Source organism: Oryctolagus cuniculus, chromosome 17, assembly GCF_051225735.1.
Source record: "Oryctolagus cuniculus isolate XC-2025 breed Fujian yellow rabbit chromosome 17, ASM5122573v1, whole genome shotgun sequence".
Lineage (NCBI taxonomy): Eukaryota > Metazoa > Chordata > Mammalia > Lagomorpha > Leporidae > Oryctolagus > Oryctolagus cuniculus.
Window position 1 is genome coordinate 24,813,684 of NC_142883.1, and position 23,557 is coordinate 24,837,240.

Sequence of the window (23,557 nt, forward strand, 5' to 3'; positions counted from 1 at the left end):
ACAGCCAGCGAAGGGTTAAGTGTCCCCGCCACAGTTATGGAGAGGAAGCCGATGAAATATGGGCGCTTGGCACTCCAGGCCCGGCTAGCTTTCCTGTTTACACTTCTTCATACTTCCTCCTGCCCCTTGGCCCGCAGAGAAACAAAACAAAACAAGTAACCAAATAAAACAAAAAAAATCAAAATCAAATTGTCCAGTGAGTGGTGGTCAGACTGGCTTCGGAGAGAAAAGGGAAACTGCTGCCTGCCTTACTACTGGCTGCTGTCTCTCGGGGCCAGGCCCAGGCTGAGGATTTGGCGGGAGGGGAGGGTGCCCGCCAGTAGCTCGGAAGGTTGGGGAAGAGGAAGAAGGGAGCGAGGAGCAGCTGTCCCCAGGGGGATGTCTTCAGCGAGGCACCGAAAACACCTTCCCGCTTCTCCTGCCTGCTCCCCACTCGCCCGGGACTGGTCTGGGGTTGAGGGAGGACAGTTGCTCAGCCTGGGTGTCCTCTCTAGGATCTGCATGGAGCCAGAGGAGACCCTCCCGAGGTTTGGTCTCAGAGGCAGAAGCGGGCCACCCCCACGCGGAGCTGCTCTCTCCATTCCGGAAAAATCTGTCCAGACATACGCAGCAGATGTCCCCGGGGCTGCCGGCCCCATGCACTCTTTATCTGAGTTTGCAGAACTGAAATGCGAAGGGGGGGTTGGGGGTGGGAAACAGGCGTAGGCCTGGTTGTCTGGGGTTTGGGGCTCTCCTAGGAAGCCTCCTGGAGAGGGAACGTGGCATTATAGGGGTACCATGGGAGTGTGGTCCCCAGAAGGCCTGGGGTGGGACTGTTCCCCCTAACCCCGCTGCGCTCCACTCTACCTGGGCAGCCCAGCCCACAGACTTCTCTGTCCATTTCTTCACCTTGTAGAAAACATAAGCCTGTGTGAGCCGTGCCTTCGTGATTGATTAGTATTTTAAACAGTGCTGGGGGCTGACCAGAGTCTCCTGTCCAAGGGAGACACATGGCCCGATCATTCACAATATGTTCTCCAAACCAGGTGAGGACTCCACGTTTCGTCCACTAACTCTGTTCTCAAAGCCCACAAAGGGTCTTGGGCCATCAGCCTAGGGCAAGGCATGGACAGTCCAGGAAATAGACAGTGGCGTCGGGAAAGAGGAGGCAGGAGCAGAGTTCGGATTGCCTTCAGGAGAAAAAGGAGCCCCAGGACTCCCTGTGCCAAAGACCAGAAGCTCCTCCACGTGCCACACATCCAGTCCCGGGAACGACCCGCGGGACTGCTGAGCTCCGGAAGCAGCAGTGACAGGGGAGTCGGCCCCCTGGATCTTACATGGGGGAGTCACCTCGGTGGGGAAGAGGCCTCTCGCTTTTCCTTAGAAAATAACAGGCCCCCTGGGGGTCCCTTTGGTTTGTGGGGCCACAGAACAAAGGAACCTTTGAGGGTGTGGCAGGGAGAAAAGAAGGAAGGAGAGAAGAGGGAGAGAGAGAGAGAGAGAGAGAGAGAGAGAACCTTCCCAATGGCCCCCCAGCTCCGGAATCTCTGTTCTTCCTTCCAACTGTTGGGGGGCTATTCTTTCTGCAGGGCTTGCCAGGGATCCACTCAAATACCTAACTCCTGTAGGGGAGGGAAAGGAGCTTCCTCCTTTGCCCTGCCTGGGGCCGAGAATTGGGTTTGAGATTGGAGAGAATTCCCCGCTCTGCCCGTCTCCTGTCTCCTCCGCTGCCTTCTTTGACCTCAGGCTCCTACTTGGAGCAGAGCAGAAAGGTAGCTCGGGCCCCCACGGGCTGGAGATGGGACACGGGCTCATTGCTCCCAACCCTAGGAGGCCACAGAGAACTGGAGAGACTCCCTTTTATGGGGTTCAAAGATCTGAGAGCCAGAGAGTTGCCCAGGGCCAGGCAGCCCACAGCAGCCACCTTCCCTCCCGGATGCTTTTTCTCTGCTCAGATGGATCTAGATAAAAGTGCCCAGCCGGCGCCCCCACACCCCCTGACAAACGAGTGCCATAAAGTCTCCTTCCTGGTGGTGGGGAGATGTCTAGAAGATAGCCAGCAGCAGAATGCCCCCCCAGAACGGGGGACCCTTTTCTCAGCAATGCACACTTCTCCTTGTTGCCCCCTAACTTTCCAAGGGCACTGAAGGAACGTGGAAGCCACACAGCCCCCAATCTCCACACACAACACCCCTCACACAAAAAGTCTATCACCCCCAACCGCTGAGGCCTTATCGGACCAAGCACCCCCACTTCAGGGGCCGATTTCTCAGAACCGGGTGCAAAAGACAGGCTCCATTTCCCTTCCGTCGCCCCCACACAGCCCTGCGGGAGGCGAAGGTTTCCTTCCCCCCCCAGTCCCGAGCACCCCAACTGCAGGGGAGAAAGCGAAAGCTGGAAGCGACTTACTGCGGGCGGGCGGGCTGGGCCGGGGCTGCACCACCACCGCCTTCTGGGCCGGTCCGGCTGCTCTAGGCTGGGAGCCTGGCGCTCACCTAGCTCTGCCCCCTTCCCCACCACGGCGAGCAGTTAAAGTGTCACTTAACATTCTGGAGAATGTGAAATATACCGCGCAGTGTCAACTCCCCAAAACCATAAAACTAACTTTATGGACCTCACGTGACTTTCTCGAGCCAGTGAGGGGTATCTGTCTGAGTTCTCGGCGATTTTTACGATCTAACTTCGAGATAAAACCCCTATCCATTTGACATCTAAATGTCATAGCGACTTTTGGGATAGTTTGCTATCGACAAAGGGGGACAAAGTCGAGGGGTGAAGGGGAAGGAGGGCCCAGTGGAGCTTTCCTGGACCCTCAGCTGCCTCCTCACCAGCTCCCCCTCCCCCCAGTCCTGTAAGAAGTTGGGCCCTGCTGGAAGGGAGTGACCGGGTAAGTGCCCAGGCTCTCGTGCTCAGGGTGGAGGCTGACTTGGATGGAGGTGGACTGGGCCCTGGTCCTGGGCCAGCCTGGCTGGAGGGGGAACCAGGGGTCTTTCAGCAAGGACCCCGACTCCAAACCCAGAGGGAAGGTGAGCTGGACCCAGGAGAAGAGCCCCTGATAAGTGTAGAGGAGGCTGGAGGTGAGAAGAAACCTTTGAAATCGAGCTGACTTTTGTTGTTGTTGTTGTTATTATTATTATTTTGCCTTCCTTGGTGGCAGAGCTGAATGAGGATTTGGAGCAGGGGGCAGGGGGCTGGGCAGGCATCCACCACTCCCAGCAGGCTGGAGCCTCCAGCTCAGGACTTAGGCCTGAGTGACTTTCCCTGAAGAGTTTTTCGGAGGTTCTCCTGGCCAGCTGGTGGAAAAGTGAGGATGGAGTCAGCTCAGCCTTTCTCCCACCCCAGCCCCCCCCCAGGGGGGGAGCTTTAGGGAGGGTGGCCTCTCAGTTCCCCAGGCCCAAAGGCCATGGACCAAGCCTGGGTCTTCGGTGGCTGGGGAGGGGCTACTGGGGAGTGTCCCGCCTTTCCTTCCCTCCACCCTGGAATTCTGGAGCTTGGTGGAGGAGGGTGTGCCTGGTGATGGGAGAGGCAGACCACCCCCTGGAGAAAAGACCAGAGGAAGGGCAGTGGAGTATGGGGGGGAAACATTTATTCAATTTCCAGGAAAGCTACAAACAAATACCAAAAGCGAATCACTGAGACGGGGCCGGCAAAGGCAGATTTCACACGGAGTACAGCAACCACCCGCTCCCCAGACGGGGTCTTGGAAGCGAAATGGGCAGAGGAAGAGATGTAGATGCGTCTGACCCAGACTAGCCCCATATTTATACGCTCTGGGCCCTCCTGCCAGACCCACGCATTCACAGAGGAACACAGGAGACATTTCACACCGAGGATTATTCCTGTTTCTGTACACTCCCGGAGCAGGCCTTGTGGGGCCTACCCAGGCAGCAACCTCTATTTTCCTACTGTCTTCGCCACAGCACCCCTTCGGTTCTCCCTGGCCCCTGCCCACCCAAGGACCAAGCCTTTGGGAGCCTGGGGCCTGGGGCCTGGGGAGTGGGGAGGAAGGGAGGAGGAAGAGGAGGATGGGAACACACACAATCATGGACTCCATGTCAGAGGCCAGCTCAGCTGGGCCCTGGCGCTGCTGTGACCCTACCCCCGCTTCAACTGCAGCCCCTTAGAGAAGTTTTGAGATGAAACTCAAATGCAGCCATCATCCTTTTATAAATAAGTTAGAACACAGACAGGGAGAGGGGAAAGTTCACATTACACATGCGAATTTCTTTCTCTTCTTTTTTTTTTCCAGGGAGGTGGGGATGGGGGGAAGGAGTTGTCACCACAGACCAGACAGAGGAACGAGCGGGTTGGGGAGAGCCAAGGGGACTGGGGGGCATGGAGGGGAAAATAATATTATTATTAACAATAATAACAAGATAACCAGTCCAGGAGAGAGAGGGAGCCACAGGACGAGCTAAGACGGAACGAAAAACTGTCACACAAGGCCAGGGCGAGGCAGGCTCGTGGGAAGCGGTCCCCAGCCGGCGGCGGCGGCAGCAGCGCGGGGGAGGAGTGGCCGGGACGGGGCTGGGGGTGGCGGGGCGCCCCTCCGGGTCGGCTCAGGGCTGGAAGGCGCTGCCGGCTGTGGCCAGGCTCATACTTTTCAGTTTGTTGTCTTTCTTCCACTTCATGCGTCGGTTCTGGAACCAGATCTTGATCTGGCGCTCGGACAGGCAGAGCGCGTGGGCGATCTCGATGCGCCTTCGCCGCGTCAGGTAGCGGTTGAAGTGGAACTCCTTCTCCAGCTCCAGCGTCTGGTAGCGCGTGTACGCGGTCCGGGCCCTCTTCCCGTCCGGCCCGGTCATATCTGGAGCAGACAGAGGGGAGCGGCGAGGCCATGTTACGGCGGCCAAGGGACCGGGGGCTCTGGGTGGGAGGGGGCGGGGAGCAGGACCCAGGCGTCCCTGGCACCCCGCTCACCCCAGCTCCAATCCCCCCTGCTCCAGAGGTCCCCGTCCAGGCTGGATTCCTGCACCCCCTTCCCCTGCGGCCCCCACTTCTGGCGGCGGCGAGGGCGCCCGGCTTTGTCTGCAGTTCCCTCCCAGTGCCTCGCCCTGGGCTGGGTTCGCTGGGCGCAGGCGGCTGCTCGCCCCGGGAGGGAGCAGAGCGGCCCCACTTTTGCCCTGGCAAGCTCCTCATCCTGCTCACCCCGCCTTCTCTAGCGGCAGTCTCAAACCTTTCGGGGGTCCGCATGGGACCCTTCCCCACACGAAGTAAACCCCGTCCTGCGTCCTACAGCCCGGAACTGGCCGGGCGACAGAAACCTAAGCCGAGCCTGGGAACGAATTATTAAAAAACACCCCTCCACCCCGCAGCCAAAGCCCCTGCCAGGCTCCGTCCACGGAGCTGAGAGGACCCTCGCAGAGACCTCTCCCCCCCACCCCACCTTGGAAAAAATAAATCTGTGTGCGAGGAAAAGCCAAGCTCCGCTCGGCCGCCACCGCCCTCCCCAAGCGCAGGAAAGGAAAGCCGGAGACAAAAAAAAAAAAAAAAAGGCAGAATTACCATGGCTGATGTGAAGCTTCCTCATCCAGGGGAATATCTGCGGAGTCTGCCCCTCGGGCGCGGCTGTGGAGGTGGCCATGGGCTCTGGCTGCGCCCGAGCCAGGCTGGGGCTGCCGAGCTGGCTCGCCGCTTCCTCGGGCTCCGAGGACGCGCTGGCCTCGTCTATTTCGGTGAAATTGGCGCTGGAGCTGGCTGGGGCCGCCTGGTCGGAGGGGGACGAAGCAGAGGGCTTGGCGCCGTGGCTGTCGCCGTTGGTGCAGGGCAGGGACTCGGGCGAGGACAGGGAGCAGCTCGACGCCGCCTGCCTGAAGCGGGGCTCCTGCGCGGGCGCGGGGAAGGCGCGCGAGCCCTCGCCCACCGCCCCAAAGTGGCTGGAGGAGGCCGAGGAGCGGTTGACGCTGAGGTCCATGCCATTGTAATTGTAGCCGTAAGAGCCGGTGTGCATGGCAGCGGGATCCCTGTAAGAGCCGCTCAGAGAGCTGCCACTGCCATAATTTAGCAACTGATAGTCCGGGCCATTTGGATAACGCCCCGAGAAGGAGTTTACAAAGTACGAGCTCATTTGGGTGATTTTGGAGGGCTTGATTTGTGGATCGTGGTCGTTATAACCCTGTGCTTCACGATTTATGATGTATTAATGAATTATAGCGATGCACTGTACTTCGTTTTGCTATGTATGCGGCCAAATATGGGGGGGGGGAGCTGGAAGGGGGGTGGGGGGGCGTTAGGGAATCACGTGCTTTTGTTGACCAGTCGTAAATTCTCGCTGATGACCTCAAGAGGTAATTCATGCTCTATGGTTACAAATAATGACGATCCGAGAATCGTTAGGGCCGATTCAATGCGAGCCTCCGAGAGAGGGGGAAAAAGGAGAAGGGGGAGAAGCCTGGAGAAGGTCGGCGTCGGCCGATGAGCAGAGCGCGCCACCTCCCGGCGGCCGGCGGGAGCGCGGGCCACAGGCTGCCATGGCGGCAGCCGCTTGCCGCCCTGCCGGCTCCCTGCGACCGCCGGCGGCCAGAGGGGAGCCGGGCTGTGGCTCTCACGCAGGGCCGAACCTTCTAGAGGAAGCAGCTGAGCTTTTCACCCACTTTCCTGGGGGCGGGGTTAGTCGCTTTCTCAGGGTCCTTATCCCTGCCCGCCGTCAGATCGTCACCATTATCATCACGATTATTTTAACTTTGGAGGCGGTGATCGAACATTGAGTTGCTACCCTCTTGCTTTTGCTTTGGGGCGCGGAAATGGGAGGCAAGGTTTAGAAGTGGTGTGTGAAAACAAGTGTTACAAGGGGTTCCCGGGGGCGCCCAGCCTGGCCTGCTCCCTGGACCCGCAGCGGCGCCCAGACGAGGCTAGCAGGGCTGAGCCCCCAGGCTTGCAGCAGCAAAGGAGACGGTTTCACTTTTCCTGGGCCCCTCGGAACTTTGGAATCGTATTCCTCGGTCTTCCCTTAGGCCTTGGAGTGGTCCAGCAGGAAGGAGACCCCAGAGTGCATGGCGGGGGGAAGGGGGTGGCAGTTAAATGGCTAGAACAGTGCACAGTGGCTGTGCAGCGACAGTGTGTTTCAGAGTTTGGGGTGAAATCAGTACCCCCTCGCCTCCTCACCTCCTCTCCCAGGTGCACCCGGAGGCCCCACTCCAGGCTCCTGGCTGCTCACCCGGCAGTGAGAGCCCTGGCCCAGCAGCCCCCCACCTGCCCTGGGAAAGGAGTTGCAGCGCCTTGCTGAGCGCGCTGGGCGGCCAGAGACCGTCACAGCTGGGCCCCTTCTGCTAGGCGGCTATTTTCTTTAAAAATAAAAAAAAGAGAGAGAGAGAGAGAAAAAAAGAGAGAGAGAGGGAAGAGGAAGAAAGGAAAACAAGCCCGCAGCTTTCTGCCTGGGTAACAGTGGGGGCGGGAGAGATGGGGCGCTTTGGGTTGAGCAGAGACCAAATGCCGCATCACCTGACCTCCTGCCCTGGGTCTGCAAGAAGCAGGGGACAGCCCTGCCCTTCACTCGGTGCTTGGAGTTCTCCACCGAGCTCCTATTCTAGGGACTCCAGGAAGAGAAACGCCCAATGGTCCCCCCCTTTTTTTAAGTCTTCTAAGCCATAGGCCAGGAGCCCAGTGCCAAGGCCGGCAGACACTGGCCATGTGAGCCAGCCGGGGGCCAGGGGCCTGAGGACAGAGAAGCCTGCACATCGCCAGTCCCCCAGGACTGGTCTCTGCCAGGGCTCCTGGCTAGCGGGCCTCAGTGGTGTCCTCGTGGTGGACAAACGAGGAAAGGTTGGAGAATACGAGGGAGACAGTCCCTGTGCAACCCCCCAGGTCTGCAGGCGGCGAGGCAGGGATGAGCCCCGGCACACTCAGGGGCTGGGGCCTGGGTAGGGCAACCGCTTCAGCCTTTATCCCAGCTGTAACCCCCAGGTTGAGTCGGCGAGCTGCAGAGAGACCCAGCAGCCAGCCGGCCTCCCGCCTGAGCCGTCTGCTCAGCCTCAGGGGAGAGTGTGGCTGGGAGATGGGTGGGAAGAGGAAAAAAAAAATGGCAGGGAGGATCGGAGGTGACTGAGCGGCGAGTTTTCACGTCTTTATTATTATTTATCATCATTATTAATAATATTAATATTATTACCGAAGTATTTCACGTCCAGAGCTAAGACAAGACTACAAACACAACACATAGAAAATTAATAAAATAGAACTTTGTTTTCTTCTGAGGCTCCTCTTCTTACTTCTAGGTAGTATGTGCTCCTTCCAGTGGCTTGGGGGACGGGGTGGGAGAGACGACAGGGCTGGGGCCAGGGAGTCTTCGAGGCCCCTGCTGAGGGGACAACGAATCTACCATTGAACCGTGCACGGTGGGGTGGGGGGAACATGGACGGAATGGAGACGCGACACGGATGAGAGCAGTGCGCTCTGCTTCCGGGAAACATCGAGTGAGTCCGATCCTCAGTTCTCACCGGGGGGCCAGATCGGGCCCAGGCGGGTTCCTCGGGAGGGAGGAGGCGCTCGGGGTGCTGGGTGGGCTCGGGCAGCGCCGCCGCCGCGCACCCAGCGAGCGCTCTGCGGACGGGGGCGTCCGGGAGAGCGCTGGGCCCCGCCTGGCGCACGCTGGGGAGCGGGTCCCCAGGCTCCCCCGCCCGCAGAGCCTGCTCCGGGCTCTCAGAAGCCCTGGGCGCCCCGCAGGCCTCTCCCTTTCCGCGTCCCCCCTCCCTTTCCAGCACCTTCACTCGGCTGGCTTTTCTTCCTCCTCCTCGGCGCTGAGCTGAGACGCGCTGAGCAGTTTGCTCTCCTTTTTCCACTTCATGCGCCGGTTCTGGAACCAGATCTTGATCTGGCGCTCGGTGAGGCACAGGGCGTGCGCGATCTCGATGCGCCGCCGCCGCGTCAGGTAGCGGTTGTAGTGGAACTCCTTCTCCAGCTCCAGCGTCTGGTAGCGCGTGTAGGTCTGGCGGCCCCGCCGGCCGCTGGGCCCAAAGGAAGAACCTGTTGGGCAGAGTGGAGACGCTGAGGCCTGCCGTCGTCGCGCCCAAAGCCCACCTCCTCCGCTAGACCCTCAAACGTGGACTCCAGCCCGTCCCGGGAAGCCCTCCACGCTCCCGGCTCCCTGCCCCCCTTTCGCACTCCTCCAGCGCCCCCTCCAGTTGCCCTCCTGGCCTCCCAGGCCTGTGCCTGCTGGCTGCACTCTCGGTGGGGGAGGGGCGGCGCCGTTCGGACTCCCACCTGCGCCGAGGGGGAGGGGCTGCCCAGGTGTGTCCTCCTAGCTGCATCTTTTCTTTTCCTTCCTTTTCATCCATCTAGCTCCCTTACCCCGCCCTCCCGATGATGGATTCTGCCCCTTAATCCCTAATGACGTGGATCGATCCGTAGTCCGCATTAACGGCTCCTCACTTTCGTGTCCCGCTAATGGACACCAATTGGGACTTAAAACCGACAAATAATCCAACCTGAGACCCAGGCGCCTGTTTCTCCCTCTCCGCCCACTCCCTCCTTCTTCCTCTCATCCCGCCCCCCCCCCCACTGCCACCTCTTTCCTGGTGCCTCATCTTTTTCCCCGGCCCCCACCCCCAGGGAAACTGGATCCCGGACACCCTCTGCTCCCCCTAGCCGGCGTCAAGCCGTCCCCCATCCCCTGCGAAACACACTCCGCTTCTAATGGACCTGTCTTTGGGTGGGAGTCCCCCCCCCCCCCCGTCCATGGCTGGGGGGAGGGAGGCTGGGGACGAAAAGGAAAGCAAAGCTGGTGACTGCAGTCCCTAGCTGCCTTCCTTGGCCAGGAATCCTGGCTCTGGCCTGGCGCCCCTAGAGAGCCCACTCACCCCACCCCCACCCCGCCCCCCACTCCCAGTGCAGCTGGAACTTTGCAAACTTTGTAACTGCTACAGACCAGAGGGCGCAGCAAGAGACCCCGTGCGGGCGCACGGATCGATCTTCCCTTATCCCCCTGAGAGATGCCCACCCGGCACCCTGTGCGGGAACGGGAGGGGGGCCGCGGGGTGGAGCGGGACTCCCTCGCTCTGTCTCCCGAGGGAGGTGGGGGCCCGCGGGGGTCGCGGCGATGGCGGGCAGTCTCACTCACTGTTGCACGAATTCATCCGCTGCATCCACGGGTAGACCGGAGTGGAGCACTTCTGCTCTTCCGTCTCGCCAAACACGCTCTTGTCTTGCGCGCAGTCCGACTTCCGCGGCTCGGGGTGGAACGGGGGCGGCTCGTCGGCGCCCGAGAGCGCGCAGGCCGACTCCTTCTCGCGGTAGAAGGCCGGCGCCGGCCCGTAGTCGCAGGGCGCCGCTCGGCCGTAGCCGCCGCCGGCCGGCGGGTAATAGGAGGAAGCCGCAAAGCCCTTGTCCTGGCCGGGCCCCGGCCCGTAGGGTGCGGGGTAGTGCCTCAGCGGGTCCGCATAGCCCGACGAGTAGAGCGGCAGCTGGCCCAGGAAGGACTCCTGCCCGCTGGCCAGAGTGACGGGGAAGGTGGAGTTCACGAAATAGGAACTCATCTGTCGGGGAGGCGCGCGCGGCCGCTGCTGCTCCTCCGGGTTTATGATTTGTTGTGTTTTATAGTCCGAGCGCCGCGCCTATTAGTAGTATATCCGAGATTGGGTTTTAGCTGAGGAGGGATGGCGAGGTGCCAGTGAGGGCCAGAAGGAAATACAACCATCTGATCCAACACTGACCAATGGCAGAGGCAGGAATTGTCAAATAGCACCCAGGAGGAGCGCAGCCCGCACGAGGGACCCGCGCACAAACCTATCAACCTTTTTTTTTTCCCTCCTTCTCCTTTCTCTCTCTCCCTCTCCCCCCAACAACACAGCGCGTCCTGTGCCACCTACGTAGGATCTGCCGAAGAGGCGCTTGTGCCTTCCAAGAGGAGGGAGCATTTGGGCTGAGACCACCCCATTCCCCAGTGATTAAATAAATACCTCCCTCCCCCACCCACCCCACGCAGGATAGGGAAAAGTTAATTGCGTTTTCAGAAAAGTTAACCCCTGCATTGCTTGGGCCCCTTCCCTCGGTGGAGGGGCGAGTCAACCTCCCTGAATCTCGTTGAGGGAGAAGGAAAGGAGCCGGTTTGCTCCCCCAGGCTTTGGGGCTGACAGGAGGTGAGAAGAGTTCTCTGCTTATTTGTATCTGCATCGGTCCAGAGAGACGCCCTCCTTCCCAGGTTTTGGCCACCGGCTTTCCTCTGCGTCAGCTCTGCTCTCTCTCCTGCAGGTTTAGGTACCTTATTCCTGCTTGCCTGGTACTGGTAGGGGCTGAGGGGCAGGCCAGAACCCACTGTCTGGAAGACCCAGAAGAGCGGGCCACAGCAGGAGGGGCTGAGCCCAGGCTCCCCCCCACACACACCCACTCTGGGGCTGGGCTGGGGGCTTCTTCCGAAGGCTGTGCTCACTGCTGCCTGAGACACCCCACCTGGTTCTAGCAGGGAGCCGCTCACTCGTGGCGGGGGAAGAGGCACTGGGGAAAGGGACTAGCCCCTCTCCTCCTCGCTTGGGGCTATGGGGAGGAAGGGTGAGGGGCACCCCCAGCTCAGGTGGCTTTATTTGTCTGATGCCTCTCCTGCCTGCAACCCTCACTCCGTTCCCAAAAGACAGAAGAATATCCCGGGCTACAGATTTTTCAGGAACTAAGGATGTCCCATTAAGCCTGGGTACGGGGTGGGGGGAGTGCTCCTCTTTCCACTGTGGGGCTTTAAATCCTCCTGATGGGGGAGAGATCCTGGTCCCCCTCTCCCAGCTCTCTCGGGAGGCTGACAGTCTTTTTGAAAATTCATTCGCTCCTCAGACTTACTTTTGGTTTGGTTTTACAAGAATGGCGGCGGGGTGGGGGGTGGGGGTGTTCTGGTCCTCCTGGGACCTCGGTGGCAGGCAGTTTCCAGCCATCAGCCCACGTTCCCTATGCAGACACTCACGGCCCTTCTGTCTGACTCACAGCATCCCTCCAAGTCCCTCCCACACACCATATTTGTATCCTTGGCTTTGCTGCTGCCATTTAAGCTTGGGTGTGAAAGAGCATGTCTGTGCCTCTCTCTCATCCAAAGAAAATGAGCCTTGGGCCCAAGCTGAAGCCGAATCACAACGTGTTCCCAACAGTGTAATATGGACACACAGGCCAGGCAGTAAAGGGTGACTACCACCCAACCAGGGTGCCAGGGTATGAGACAAATTCTGATGTCAAGCTAAGCTGACCTTCCTCTCCCTTCCTCTTTGTGAGCCAGCTCTGCCCACTGACACAGGGGAAGGTGGTAGAGGGCTGAGGTTGGGTGACCAAGGGTGGGAACTTCTTTGGGCACAGAGTGGTCTCTGAACTTAGGACAAGTAGTACGCTGCACCTTCATGGCCAAGTGGTCGTCCCTGGGGGTCTTTCCAACCACTTCCTAGCCTGCAATACTCCCACAGGGGTTTTTGATGAGTGTTTAAGGGAAAAAAAATCCAAGGCCCCTAATGACAGAGCAGCACAAATAGGCCCTCTCCTACAGAGTGGGGGCGGAGGGGGGCCTGCTGGAGCAGCCAGAGCCAGGTGGGGCAGCATGGCTGCCTGCACCTCCCTGCTCCCTGCCACTGAGGCTGGGCCCTGGGCCTCAGCCCTCCGGGGCTACCAGATCCCCGCCCTAGGACCAGCATGATCTTCCCTGTGGAGTCTGGGTAAGACCTGGGGAAGGAGGTGCTTTTCCCTGTGGTAGTAGCGGGAAAAGCATCGCTGGATCCTGAGGGTTGCAGCCAGCAATGTAACCTCACCTCTGTAGGTTGCCTGTTGGGAGACCAAGCCACTCCAGGCAGGGCCGGGCGCCTGGAGTTGGGCATGAAAGGAAGCAGCGCCTCACCGCTCTTATCTAAGCCCAGAGGTATTTATTTATGAGCATTTATTCGTCTGATCCGTTTGTTTGGGAAAAAGAGCAGGCAGGCAGGGCTGGGCCAGAGACTGCCTGGCTGCTGGAGCCAGGTCTCTCCCAATCTGTCTGTGGTTCCATCTGCTGCCGTCTGTCTGTCTCCATAGTGGAATCTGTGAACACACCGCGGGCACAGCCGCCTGCAGCTCTGGGGGTGTCCGCCTGCCAGAATGAGGAAATGTGTGTATGGGGGGGTGGGTATAACCACGCCCCAAGTCTTGAGTGCACGATAGGGTTCCCACAGTGAATCTCTGTGTTGGCTTGTGGGTGAGCACACCCCTTCTGGCTCCCAGGAGAACATTTGGGGAGTGGGATTCTGCTCTCAGGGAGGGGTATTTGCCCACACCCGTGGGGGTGGGGTGGGGGATTGAGAGACAGTAACCAGGCTTTCTGCTCCCTCTAAGCTGCACGGCTCCTTCCCCAGGGTGGCCACCTTCCTACACCCCCCTGCCAGCTTCCCCTGAGACGGAGCAGATGAAAACATTTCAAGTCAGTTCTTCCCTTGGGCTCAGATGATTTGAATCCGACGTGTCAGCTCCCCGAGGTGAGAGGGGTTTTGTATTGAACGCTTCTGCCCTAAAATTGGCTGATCCAAATCAAGGTACAAAGACTTAATCTCCATTATGCAAATGAGCGGCATCCTCTCTGATCTTCAGGGGGAGTGGGCGGTGGTGGCCGGATCAGCCTGTGCTCCCTGTCCCCTCCCCCCAACCCCTGGCCCTCGGGCACCCTAAGAGCCTTGGGACGGTTCACCCCTCGTCGGCAGTCCGACTTACTCTCCCTTTGTGTCTTGTTTTCCCAAAAGAAAAAAAAATTCCCTGGGGCCCCCAGGACAGTCAGGGCTGGCTCCCTTGGGGCCACCCGCGGGGCGGCTTGCTGAGCCAGGCCTTCCAGCCGCCAGCAAGTCCCTGCCGCAGCGGAAAAGCTGAAAGGGCTGCCCGGGAGGCCCAGGCTCCGGAGGCGCCGACGGCGCGGGGCTACAGCCCCACCGCTCGCCCCCGGCACCTCCGGGTCCCTCGACCTCGGCTGCTCCTGAGCCTCCGGGCCAGACCCCGGTAACAGCTCGGCCTGCCTGGCACCGCAGGCGATTTCCTGGAGCCCCCGCCCAGGAACCGAGGCCACAGCACCTTGAAAGGGGAGGCCGGAGAGCTTCCTCCTGCGGCTTGAAAGCCCGGGCTAATCAGTAACCCGTGAGACAGGGGCCGGGATTCGGGCGCGGCGGCGGGGGCGCGTCCCCGGGCCTCGCCACCCCTCCCGGGAAGGCGGTGGCGCGGCCAGCGGGTGTGAGGGGCTGGCCGAAGCGGAGGGCTCCATGGTTTGATTCCTCCGTCATTTATCGCCAATCCCACTCCCAAACTTTACCCCCAAACACACACGTGCGTCCATTTCGCTAGACACGATCGAGAATGGGGGAGGGGACCGACACACACTTGCAGACACCAAGTTTCCAGAAAATTCGGCTTAATTCCTTCACCATGGACACCCCCACCCCCCCAGCCAACTGGAAGAACACAGGCCCGGTTTGTCTTTTGACAGCCGAGTGGAACTGCCGGAGCCGGCGCCTCCCCTGCCGGCCGCCTCCCTCGGCTGAGGAGAAAACCAAATAAACCTTGGGCAGCCTCGGCCTGGGATCCCTCCAGCGGCCCGACCCCGCGCCCAGCCTCGGCGGGCGGGCAGGAGGTCCGCGGGCCGCAGGATTCGCCCTCTCTCGACGCGCCCCGGGAGGCAGGAGCCTCTCTCCCCGGCCGCCGCCAGGGTCCGGGCTGGGATAGGCAGAGGTGGGGGCGGAAGGGCGGTGGGGGAGGGGAGACCGGTTCCGCTCTCGAGTTCACATCGGGGAGCCCCAGTACCAGTATCCCGCGGAGAGACGGAAGGGGGCAAAACCCCCCAAACCTCGCGGAGCCCGCGCGACCAGGGCTCCTGGCGTCGGGCACCGCTCGGGTGGTGTCGCGGGGCTGGCGCCGCCGAAGCCGCGTGTCTCTGAACGGACGGTAGATGGCAGCAAACCGCATAATTTGGGTCGGAGCAAACTGCTCGAGAGACGATTTATAGCCCACCAAGACTGCAGGAAGAAAAAGCCCTTTGGGCCGAATGGGTCTGGGGCATTTCCCCTCGGCGAGCAGACCCCGAGAGCCGTGCGTGCTGGCCCGGCCTTCTGTGGCCCCGAAGGCCGAGGCTCTGGCCAGGCGCCCAGGCGGGGCCTGCGCCCAGGGCCTCCACGCAGGCCCCCAAGGACCTCTTCCTGCTCCACAAGTGGCTGTGGCGTTCCTCTCTACCCAGCCCCGGACCGAGGGGTCCGTTATGCTCTCTTCCCCACCACATACACACGCATACACACACGCACCCCAGAGCCCGCACTCCCTGGGCAGTCACAGGCCTGACGCCGAACGCCCCCCGCGTCTGATCTTAAGATAAAAGCAACCACCTTCTTCAGCAAACCACACTGCGCCGCAGCGCCCCCGCCCTCGGCGCCCACCGGCACTCCTCTTCTGGGCTCGCCATTTCCCCAGAAGCCCTCTCTCCCCGCCTCTAAGTTCTCCACTCTCGGCCTGCGCCTCGGTGCACCCCGCCAGCTTCGCAGGCATTCCTGCCCCGCGCCCCACGGCGCTGCCCCCGCCCCTGCCCCCGGGAGGCCTGGCTGGGCTGGGGTGGGGGGGCACGTTCCGCGCCGCGGGGACAGGGCGCGCCGCTAGAGCTCAGCGCCCACACCTCCACGTCCCGTAATTGGGTTTTTATTCCTCTGCTTTTTTTTTTTTTCGGTTTGCAAGCCTACACGCAACAGCACCACACTAGACAGCTTCTTGACAACCACGGCGTCTGGGTCCAGGGAAGTTTGAAACGTCCCCGCATCCAAGCACACACATGACCATGTCCTCCACCGAGATCCGCACCTCCCGTCCCAGCACGCGCAAGCAGCGGAAAGCAGCACGCCGCGACCTACCGCATGGCAACCACACCACTGCCTCCCCGCAGAATGGGGCGAGGAACCCGGGCACGCCTCCGCGCAGCCTGCGGACGCCTCCACCCACGGTCCTTTAATCGCGAGGAGCGTCTCCGAGGGGGAGACGGTGAGCACTGCATTGCTCTCTGTGAATTGTTCTTTCTGTGTCTCTCCAGCTCCCGCCGAGATTCCAGGCCCCACAGAGACCAGGACGTCCCTCGGCGCCACCGCCCCTCCTGCCTGTGCTCTCAGGGAAACCGCCGACACCCGCATCGGGCAAGAGACCTGCGCCCCGGCAGGGGAGGTGGCAGGGGGTCAGCCCCACAGAGGCCCAAGCCATGGCTTCTCCCAGTGGGCGCCGTGAAGCCCAGACACCCCCATCCTCTCAGAGACCCCTAGCTCGAGCCTCCTCCCAGCTTAAAAAGGCGACTTAGAGCGGGCCTCGGGGCCCCTTCGGTTCCTCCTCCCATCTTCCCTGCCGTGGTTCCCCCTCCAGGAAGCAGCCACCCCCTCTGGGCGACTCCGAATTTCCTGGGAAGCCTCTCCCCGCAGCACCCAGAGGTGGGGTTCAGCCCCTTCTTGGAGTCGGGGGAGGAGGGGGAACCCCAAGCCCCACCCCCTACAAAAGCGATGCACAAGAACCGAAAGAGAATTGTAGAATCTCTCTTACCTTTGCCGACTGTGGTTTTTTTTTTCCTCTCCGGATGGAAAAGGGTGGGGAGGGAAGGAAAAAAAAAGAGCATTCAGTTTCTTCTTCAGCTTGCAGATAATATTGTCCCAGCCTGAGAGCCGTCGTGCCCCCTTCTCTGACTTGGGAGAGAGGGCGTTTTGCTTTTCTGACATTTTGCATAGAAAATAGAGTAAGTACTGGCTTTGAAAAATGGTATCAGGCTGTGGTCCTGGGCAGATTGTCCATTTCCCCTTCATGGTGACTAAAATCCCCGATCAGCCACCAAAATAACTTAGGAATCAAAATTATTTTTGGTTCTGTCTTTTGTGTAATCCCCACCCCTCTTTCCCTCTCTCTCCCTCTCTGCTCTGCTCTCCCCCCTCTTCCTCTCTCTCTCCTTTGCTCTATCGAGCCGATATTGAAGTATAAAAATATCAAGAGGCTGGAACCCTGAAGGACGACAGTGCTCCGACCTAGGTGTGGTGTCCAAAAGAATGCTGCATTATAACCACCAGGGAAATGATAAAAAGTTCATGTTCACGATCGCCCGGCCACATGACCGGCGCCGGCCAATCGCTGGATTCAACCACTCATAAACTTCTATCACAAAGTTGTAAATTTTCATAAAACAACAAGGAATTTATTGCATTTCTTCATGGCTGCTCCACCAGCAACCTTTTTCTCAGTCGCCATCTTCTTTTCTTCTCTTTCTCTCTTTTTGGGGAAGCCCCGATCTGGCAAGGGGTGGAATTTGGGGTGCAGGGAATCGGGGCGGAGAAGCCACCAGGCTCCAGCTGGGAAGGGGGTTCTTTTCGGAACCTCCCGGTTTTCCCCAGGAGCTCTGCCCCTCTCTTCTAGTAAAAATTCCCCCCAGCTCCTGGGGTAGGTTCTGTTCTGAAGCAATTCGGAGGTGAAGCGGGAGAGGCAGTGGGGCCAGAGCTCCGTGTGCCTCACTGTCCCCCCTACCCTTTGAACCTGCCCCCTCACTCCCAGCCCTAGAGCTGGGGAGATCCCCCCACCTGTGAGGCTCACAGCTCTGCGGCTAAGGAGGCCCAAGACCCCCTAGGGCCTAGTTTTGGCCCCAGGGGGAAAGGTGGCCTGGAGAGAGGCCAGGGCGGTGAGTCCCAGACAGGATTCCGGCTCTGCACCCCAGACACTGGGAGAGGAAACAGCCAGCCCCTGGGCCCTCCCGCCCAAACGTGGGCCTGTCCAGCCTTCCTGAAAGCGCTCCAGGGGAGCTCCACGGGGTTCTGGGGTCTCTGGGGGAGGGGGAGCAGTAGGTTTCAGGTCCTTTTACTTACAAATTCAAATTAAACAGATTCTCCTAAAACCAATCCTCCCCCCTTTCTGTCAGATACCTGGTGTAAAAATTCAAACAGTCCAGGGTTTGTAATCGAATAAATATTTAAAATACCAACTCCAGAGATCTACCTGCATAGACGCGGCAGTGCTTCGGTTTTTGTCCCGCGATCAGGGGGTGTTTTGGCGTCACACAAAAAATCACCCCTGCTTTCCATGTTCCCTAAAAGACCCCCCGAATTTTGATTCGAGCTAGCAGCGTCCAAATGCAGGAAACGAAATAACCTCTCTAAAAATGTGTTTCCTTTTTTAGGGGTCTTTCTCTGTGTTTTCAACAAGGTCCCAGGTCGTCAGCGACGCGGGGAGAGGGCAGATAGGCGCGGAGGAAGCCCGGGCAGGCGGCGCGGCCAGACTCGGCGCTGCCCGGACGCTGCCGCACCAGCCCGGCAAATCCTCACCGCCGGGGCTTCCGCTCCGGGGACTCGTTTTTCCCCGCCATTAAAAATGTTTATTGGGGTCGCCTGCGTCAATTTAGAATGAAATAAATTAAAATAATTGAAATTAAAATAAGTTGCAATAAAATGAAAGAACAGCTCTGGCTGGCGATGTTTGCCGAGCGAGGGAGCGAGCGAGCGGCGAGCCGTGAGCGGCCCGGCCTGGGAGGCTGTCCTAGGGCCGGCCGCGAGGCCTCCACTCGCGATCTTGGCCTCTCCCCACGGCCGCGCCAGAGGTGGCGGTGGTTTGGGGTTCGCTTCGCCTTTCCTTCCGCTCTTCCTTCGCTCAGGGCCTAGCCTTTCAGACTACAGCTTTGCGATTGTGTCTGGGCGGCGGCGCGCCGATCTGCAGCCTGAATTGAAGGCTTGTATAAGGAAGAGGGTTCGTGCAACCGTGGGGTTTCCTGTCTTCTGTTTTGGGGAGCCTGTATGCCTGACCGTACTGTGGGCCCTGGGGGGACAAATGTGAGTCTGTGTGTGTGTGTGTAAGCCGACCTGCGAGTGCACGGTGGTATTTCTCCTTGTGTCCCAAGTGCGTGTGAATGTGAACCCACATATTCTGAGTGTGCAGTGGGGACTCTGAATGCCTGTGCATTTTCTTATGAACACAGGAATAGGGGTTTATTTGTGACTGTGGCGGTGGAATTATCTAGAAGTGATGGCAGCCTGTACATACAGTGATCTTATGCATTCCATTTTGTCCATGTGTGCGAAAGAGTGTAAGGGGAATGTGTGTGTGTGTGGTAATGGACTTCGCTAGTGGGGACCCCCCCAGAGCAGGGGGCACAAGGAAAAACAGCAAGTCCAGCACAGGAGGACATGGGTCCATCGGGGAGGGGCTCTCACTCAGCCACCACTAATCCTGAACTCTCCCTGGCCTAGGGAGACAAAGAAAATATGGCTTCTGCTTATTTTTAATTGCATTTTATTTTTCCATCCATCAGATACACATAGAATGTAAAGAGGAGGGGCCTGGCGGGTGAAGGGGCTGCAGTCAGGGTCACGGGGACAGGCGGGCCAGTCGGTGGGTTCTTGGGGCTCCCTAAGGCTGCTTCAGTGTCACTACGGGATGGGGAGGCTGGGAAGAGTGGGGAGCCACATACATTAGTCCAGACCCATGGTCCACAAAGACAGCATCAAAGGGGGCTTACAAAACAGCAAGAGTTTACAAAGACCTTACAATAGCAACATAGAAAAGCGGAGGCAAATTCCAGAAAGCTACAGAACAGGTAGATAAGGTCCTTCCCATTTGTACAAAAACAAACCCGACAGCCTTTCCTATAGGTAGTATTTTTTTTTTTTTACAGTGTTGAGGAATCAACGTTTCACCTTTCTCTAAAATTGTTTTCCTTTAAATACAGGTGCTTTTTTTTTTCTTCCCTATTGGATTTGAATTTCCTGGTTCGATTCCCAGAGCTGGGCGGCTCCCTCTCTCCTTTCCTCTTCTCTCTCGTCTGCCTTTTCTCTGTCTCTCACTCCTCCTCTTCCTCCTCTGCTTCTGCCTTGTCGTGCCCAGCGGCCCCCGGGCCGGCCGACTTGTTCTCCTTTTTCCACTTCATGCGCCGGTTCTGGAACCAGATCTTGATCTGGCGCTCGGTGAGGCACAGGGCGTGCGCGATCTCGATGCGCCGCCGCCGCGTCAGGTAGCGGTTGTAGTGGAACTCCTTCTCCAGCTCCAGCGTCTGGTAGCGCGTGTAGGTCTGGCGGCCCCGCTTGCGGTCAGCCCCTGGCACGGCATTTAAAGAAGAAACAGTGGGCTCAGAGAACTCCACAAAGCTGCCTGCCCTGCTCCGGGACCCTGTTCGTGACTGGAAGGAAGCAGCCCAGGCTCTCGCTACACGGCCTTCTCCCCTCTCAGACCCCAGCCCAAACCCCAGGTGCCACTCTTTTCCTTCAATATGCACACCTTTCTGCAGGCTTCCCCAGGCTATCCTGCCCAATTTCCAGCCAGGCAGTCTGCTTCGACCTGCAACGTCAGAGGCTTGGAAACCAGGAGGCTTTGCTCCTAAGGGGGCCAATGTGAGCTGAAGGGAGAGAGGTCCGTGTTCCTGTGTGGCAGCAGGGACCCCAGACCTCTCCACTCCGGATGCTGACTCTGACAGTCTTTGGGGTACGGGGTAATGGACATTGTGCCAGGAGACAAAGGGGTCTCACAGGCTCAGCCCCTCTTCCCCTGTGTTGTGGAATGAGGTGGAGGTGAGAATTTGCAGAGTCCCCTGGAGCAGGAAGTCCCTCTGAGAGCAGCTGTGCTCTTGTGTTTTCCAGTGAGCCAAGAAGGGTCAGGCAGGGCCAGGCTGGCCGGTCCGCCCACACAGCTCAGCTCCCCGGAGCAATCTCTGGGCCTCCAGGAAAGTAGAGGGGGAGAGCAGGAGAGACAGCCACCTGGCTGAGGGCGGACCGGGAAGTACCTGGGTGGTGGGTGCTGAAGCGCCCATGGCAATGCTCAGGTTAGGCCCAGAACCTTAAGGAGACCTGGGGGAGGTGCTCATGCCAGCCCTCTTGGGAAGGAGACTCCGGGGAGAGGGACCAGGGGCCTAATTTTCAAATAAGATAAAAGCCAAGCTGAAATGTTTATGAGCAGAAAAGTTGGGGCTTTGATAAATCAACTGGAAAGGCAGTTAAATTATGGAGGAGGTTAAACAGGAACCGTGACCACCAATACTGCTGGCGGGGGAGAGCCGGGCATCTCCTGGCCACCAGCTCTGCCTGGGTTGGGAGCCTCAAACCACAAGTCTTGGGCCTTCTGGGCCATGGAGCTGGGCCCCAAGTCCACCTGTGTTGGCACGGTGGACAAGGAAGTCTAGGCCAGGCTTCGCAGGAGATCCCCCATGGGACCCTTGGCTTCTTGGGGTTTCCTGCAGCAGCTGCAATGCTGGGTGGCCTGTACTCCCCAAGGCTTGGTTTGGCTCCTTGAAGTCCCTAAGAGATGTGCCCTCCTATAGGGTGTTACCTCCGGAGTCCTTGGCCAGCTGTCCAGTGGTGCACGTGAGCCCTGGGAAAGGCACCTGGGGGAGCCAACTCTACTCCCACCAGGCTGCTGCCCTCCCCTCAGGTCTCATCTCCCCTGGCCTCAGCACCCCTCCCTCCACCTGCCTCTGGCTCTGTGCCCCTGGCTGGGTCCTCATCTCCTCTGCACCCCCCCCCCCTCCCCGTCAGGCCTCCAGAGCCCACCTCTAACTGTCCTGCTGGGAATAATGGGGGAGCGGGGTTGGCTGGGAAGGAATGGGGAGGGGAGAGCGGCTTTGCGCTACGGCCCCCTCCCCCATACTTGATCCGAGCAGGGACTGGGGGACACACCCAGAGCCGAGATCCCGGGCGGGGAAGGGAGGAGGGCGGGGTGTGTGTGGGGGAGACCCTAATGGCTATTCTCTGCAAACCCCAGCCTTCCCTCGCAAGACAAACGGCCTCGTCTCCAGCCCGTGCCGGCGCTGCTGATAAATATTTAAAGCTAAAAGGCCAGGAGGAAGGGTGGGGGACGGGCTGGGGGCTCGGAGCGCCACGGCGTCGGCGAAGAGCGATCCGCGCCGGGGGCGGCAGAGCGAGCCTCAGAGCACCGAGCACGAGTGGGGGTGGGAGCCCAGGGGCTGCCGCGTCCCCAGGCCCGGAGCGCGCTGGACGCGGAAGGGGGCGCCTTGCGGGGAACGTGCCCCGGCCGCTGCGGCTCGGGACTGCTAGGTGCGCGGCGTTACCTGAGCTTCGCATCCAGGGGTAGATCCGGAAGTTACTCTCGGCCGCCAAGTCCGAGTCCCTCTGCTCCTTGGCGCCTGCCGCCTTGGCGGAGTCGCCGGGACACACCCCGGAGAGGTTCTGCTCAAAGGGCGCGCAGTGCATGTTGAAGGAACTCGGCTCGAGCCCGTAGCCGGCCGCGTAGACGCCAGCCGCGCCCTGGCCCGCCATGCCCCCCCCGCCGGGGTACAAGCCCTGCACCGAGGCGGCGAAAGCGGCGCCCGAACCCGCTCCATAGCCCGGGCGCGGGGGGTTGGACGCGAACGCGCAAGAAGTTTGTTCGGGGAAGGCTCCAGTAGCGAAAACCGAACTTGCGGCTGGATATTTAGAAAATAAAGCATTCGCATAATACAATGAACTCATAATTTGGCCGGATGATTTGTAGGCAGGGACGTTTTAGTGTCGGTTTTACGAGATTCCTTGATATATTACAGAATTAGAGTCCAGATTTACACCAAAAAGGACCCCCTTTTTCCTCCCCGGACCACGTGACCCCGCCCACGTGACAGCCCTTCCTCCAATGGCCCGGCGGCCTCCCCACGGCTCCCGGTAATGTGGAAAAAATTGTGTGGCGTTGGATTTATAAAATATGATCAATAATGAATGGGAGAGCCGGGCCCTGAGGATTGGGGCTGGGGGCTCAGGGGCCGCTGCCGACCCCCGCGGGCCGGGGGCAGCTTGCAAGCGAGATTCGGGAAGGAAGGGCTGGAGTGGAAGGGAAAATAAATAACCCCCGAGCGGCCGGCGCTGCCGCCCCCCGCCTGCTTCCCCCGCGCGGCCCCGAGCCAGACACAAACGCAGGAGCGGGACGCGCGCGGCCGGCTGCGGGCAGGTCGGGTCTTTATTAACGCGGGCCGGCGCGGCCCGGTGGGGCCCATAGGGGAAGCCGGTCGGGTTCTCCCAAGGTGAGGAACGAGGGGAGCCTGGCCTCACGGCTGTCTCAGTGCCCCAGACACGCGGGCGCAGACGGAGCCAGGCTGCGTAGGGCAGACGGAGCCAGGCTGCGTAGGTGCTCCCAAGGCATGGGCTCCGGCCTGCGGGCGTCGGACACTGCGATTTCTGGTGGCTTGGGAAAAAAAAAAAAAAAAAAAAAAGGAAAAGGTGGGGGTGGGGGTGGGGAGAGAGAGGAAGGGAGGAGGGCGGCCCAGGCACGCTCCTCTCCCGGTTCCCGGATGCCCCAGCCGAGCGTGGCTGCCGGCGAAGCAAAGGCAGCCAAGGAAGGAAGGAGGCGAGCCACCGCCTCGGAGCGGCGCGGAGGTGGCCAAGTCCCGGGCAGGGAGAGGTGGCGACGAGCCCTTCCCCTCCCCCCCTGCTCCCCCCACCGGAGTCCGAGAGAAATAAAAATAGCGTGCTCAGCAGCCCCGCGTCCCACCTTTACAAACACACACACACCGCCCCGCGGCCTCCCCGGGAGGCCGCGCACCGAAACAAAGAGGGGGTGGCAGGGGACGCAGCCACCAGCCTCGGCGCCTCTCCCCGGCTAGGCCTGGGTGCCGAGGTCTCCCGGGCTGGGCTGCCTCGGAACGCGAGGGGAGGGGGTTTCTCCCCTCCCTCCCTGCGCTCTCCGCCAATCACGCGCGGCCGCCTCC

At 60.1% G+C, this 23,557-nt stretch overlaps 4 protein-coding genes across 6 annotated transcripts in view; all 4 read right to left on the minus strand.

The window, feature by feature from the left end:
- The window catches only part of HOXB3 (homeobox B3), a 39,745-nt gene extending 37,209 nt beyond the window's left edge, over positions 1-2,536 (minus strand). Inside the window, exon 1 of the mRNA XM_089317718.1 lies at positions 2,389-2,536. The gene's annotated coding sequence lies outside the window, so the exon portion shown is untranslated. The remainder of the gene's footprint in view (positions 1-2,388) is intronic.
- Positions 2,537-3,548: 1,012 nt separating this feature from the next.
- On the minus strand, positions 3,549-6,173 carry HOXB5 (homeobox B5). Its single transcript, XM_002719314.6, has 2 exons — positions 5,485-6,173; positions 3,549-4,786 (listed from the first exon to the last, which is right to left on the minus strand). The coding sequence occupies exons 1-2, from the start codon at positions 6,044-6,046 to the stop codon at positions 4,539-4,541; spliced, it is 810 nt and encodes a 269-aa protein (XP_002719360.1). The 5' UTR covers positions 6,047-6,173; the 3' UTR covers positions 3,549-4,538.
- Positions 6,174-8,016: 1,843 nt separating this feature from the next.
- HOXB6 (homeobox B6) lies at positions 8,017-16,963 on the minus strand. 3 transcript variants are annotated; one of them, XM_051825594.2, is made up of 3 exons: positions 16,450-16,963; positions 10,034-10,526; positions 8,017-8,940 (listed from the first exon to the last, which is right to left on the minus strand). In XM_051825594.2, exons 1-3 carry the CDS (start codon positions 16,627-16,629, stop codon positions 8,681-8,683), a joined length of 933 nt encoding a protein of 310 aa, XP_051681554.1. In that variant the 5' UTR covers positions 16,630-16,963; the 3' UTR covers positions 8,017-8,680. The 3 variants fall into 3 exon arrangements, with proteins under 3 accessions (XP_051681554.1, XP_008269568.1, XP_089173849.1); XM_008271346.5 differs by having other exon boundaries at positions 10,034-10,558; positions 16,450-16,962; XM_089317723.1 differs by lacking the exon at positions 16,450-16,963 and adding an exon at positions 15,780-15,957 and having other exon boundaries at positions 10,034-10,558.
- A 2,187-nt stretch (positions 16,964-19,150) lies between these two features.
- On the minus strand, positions 19,151-23,535 carry HOXB7 (homeobox B7). Its single transcript, XM_051825579.3, has 3 exons — positions 23,341-23,535; positions 21,932-23,034; positions 19,151-19,968 (listed from the first exon to the last, which is right to left on the minus strand). The coding sequence occupies exons 2-3, from the start codon at positions 22,329-22,331 to the stop codon at positions 19,715-19,717; spliced, it is 654 nt and encodes a 217-aa protein (XP_051681539.1). The 5' UTR covers positions 22,332-23,034; positions 23,341-23,535; the 3' UTR covers positions 19,151-19,714.
- Positions 23,536-23,557: the final 22 nt, after the last annotated feature.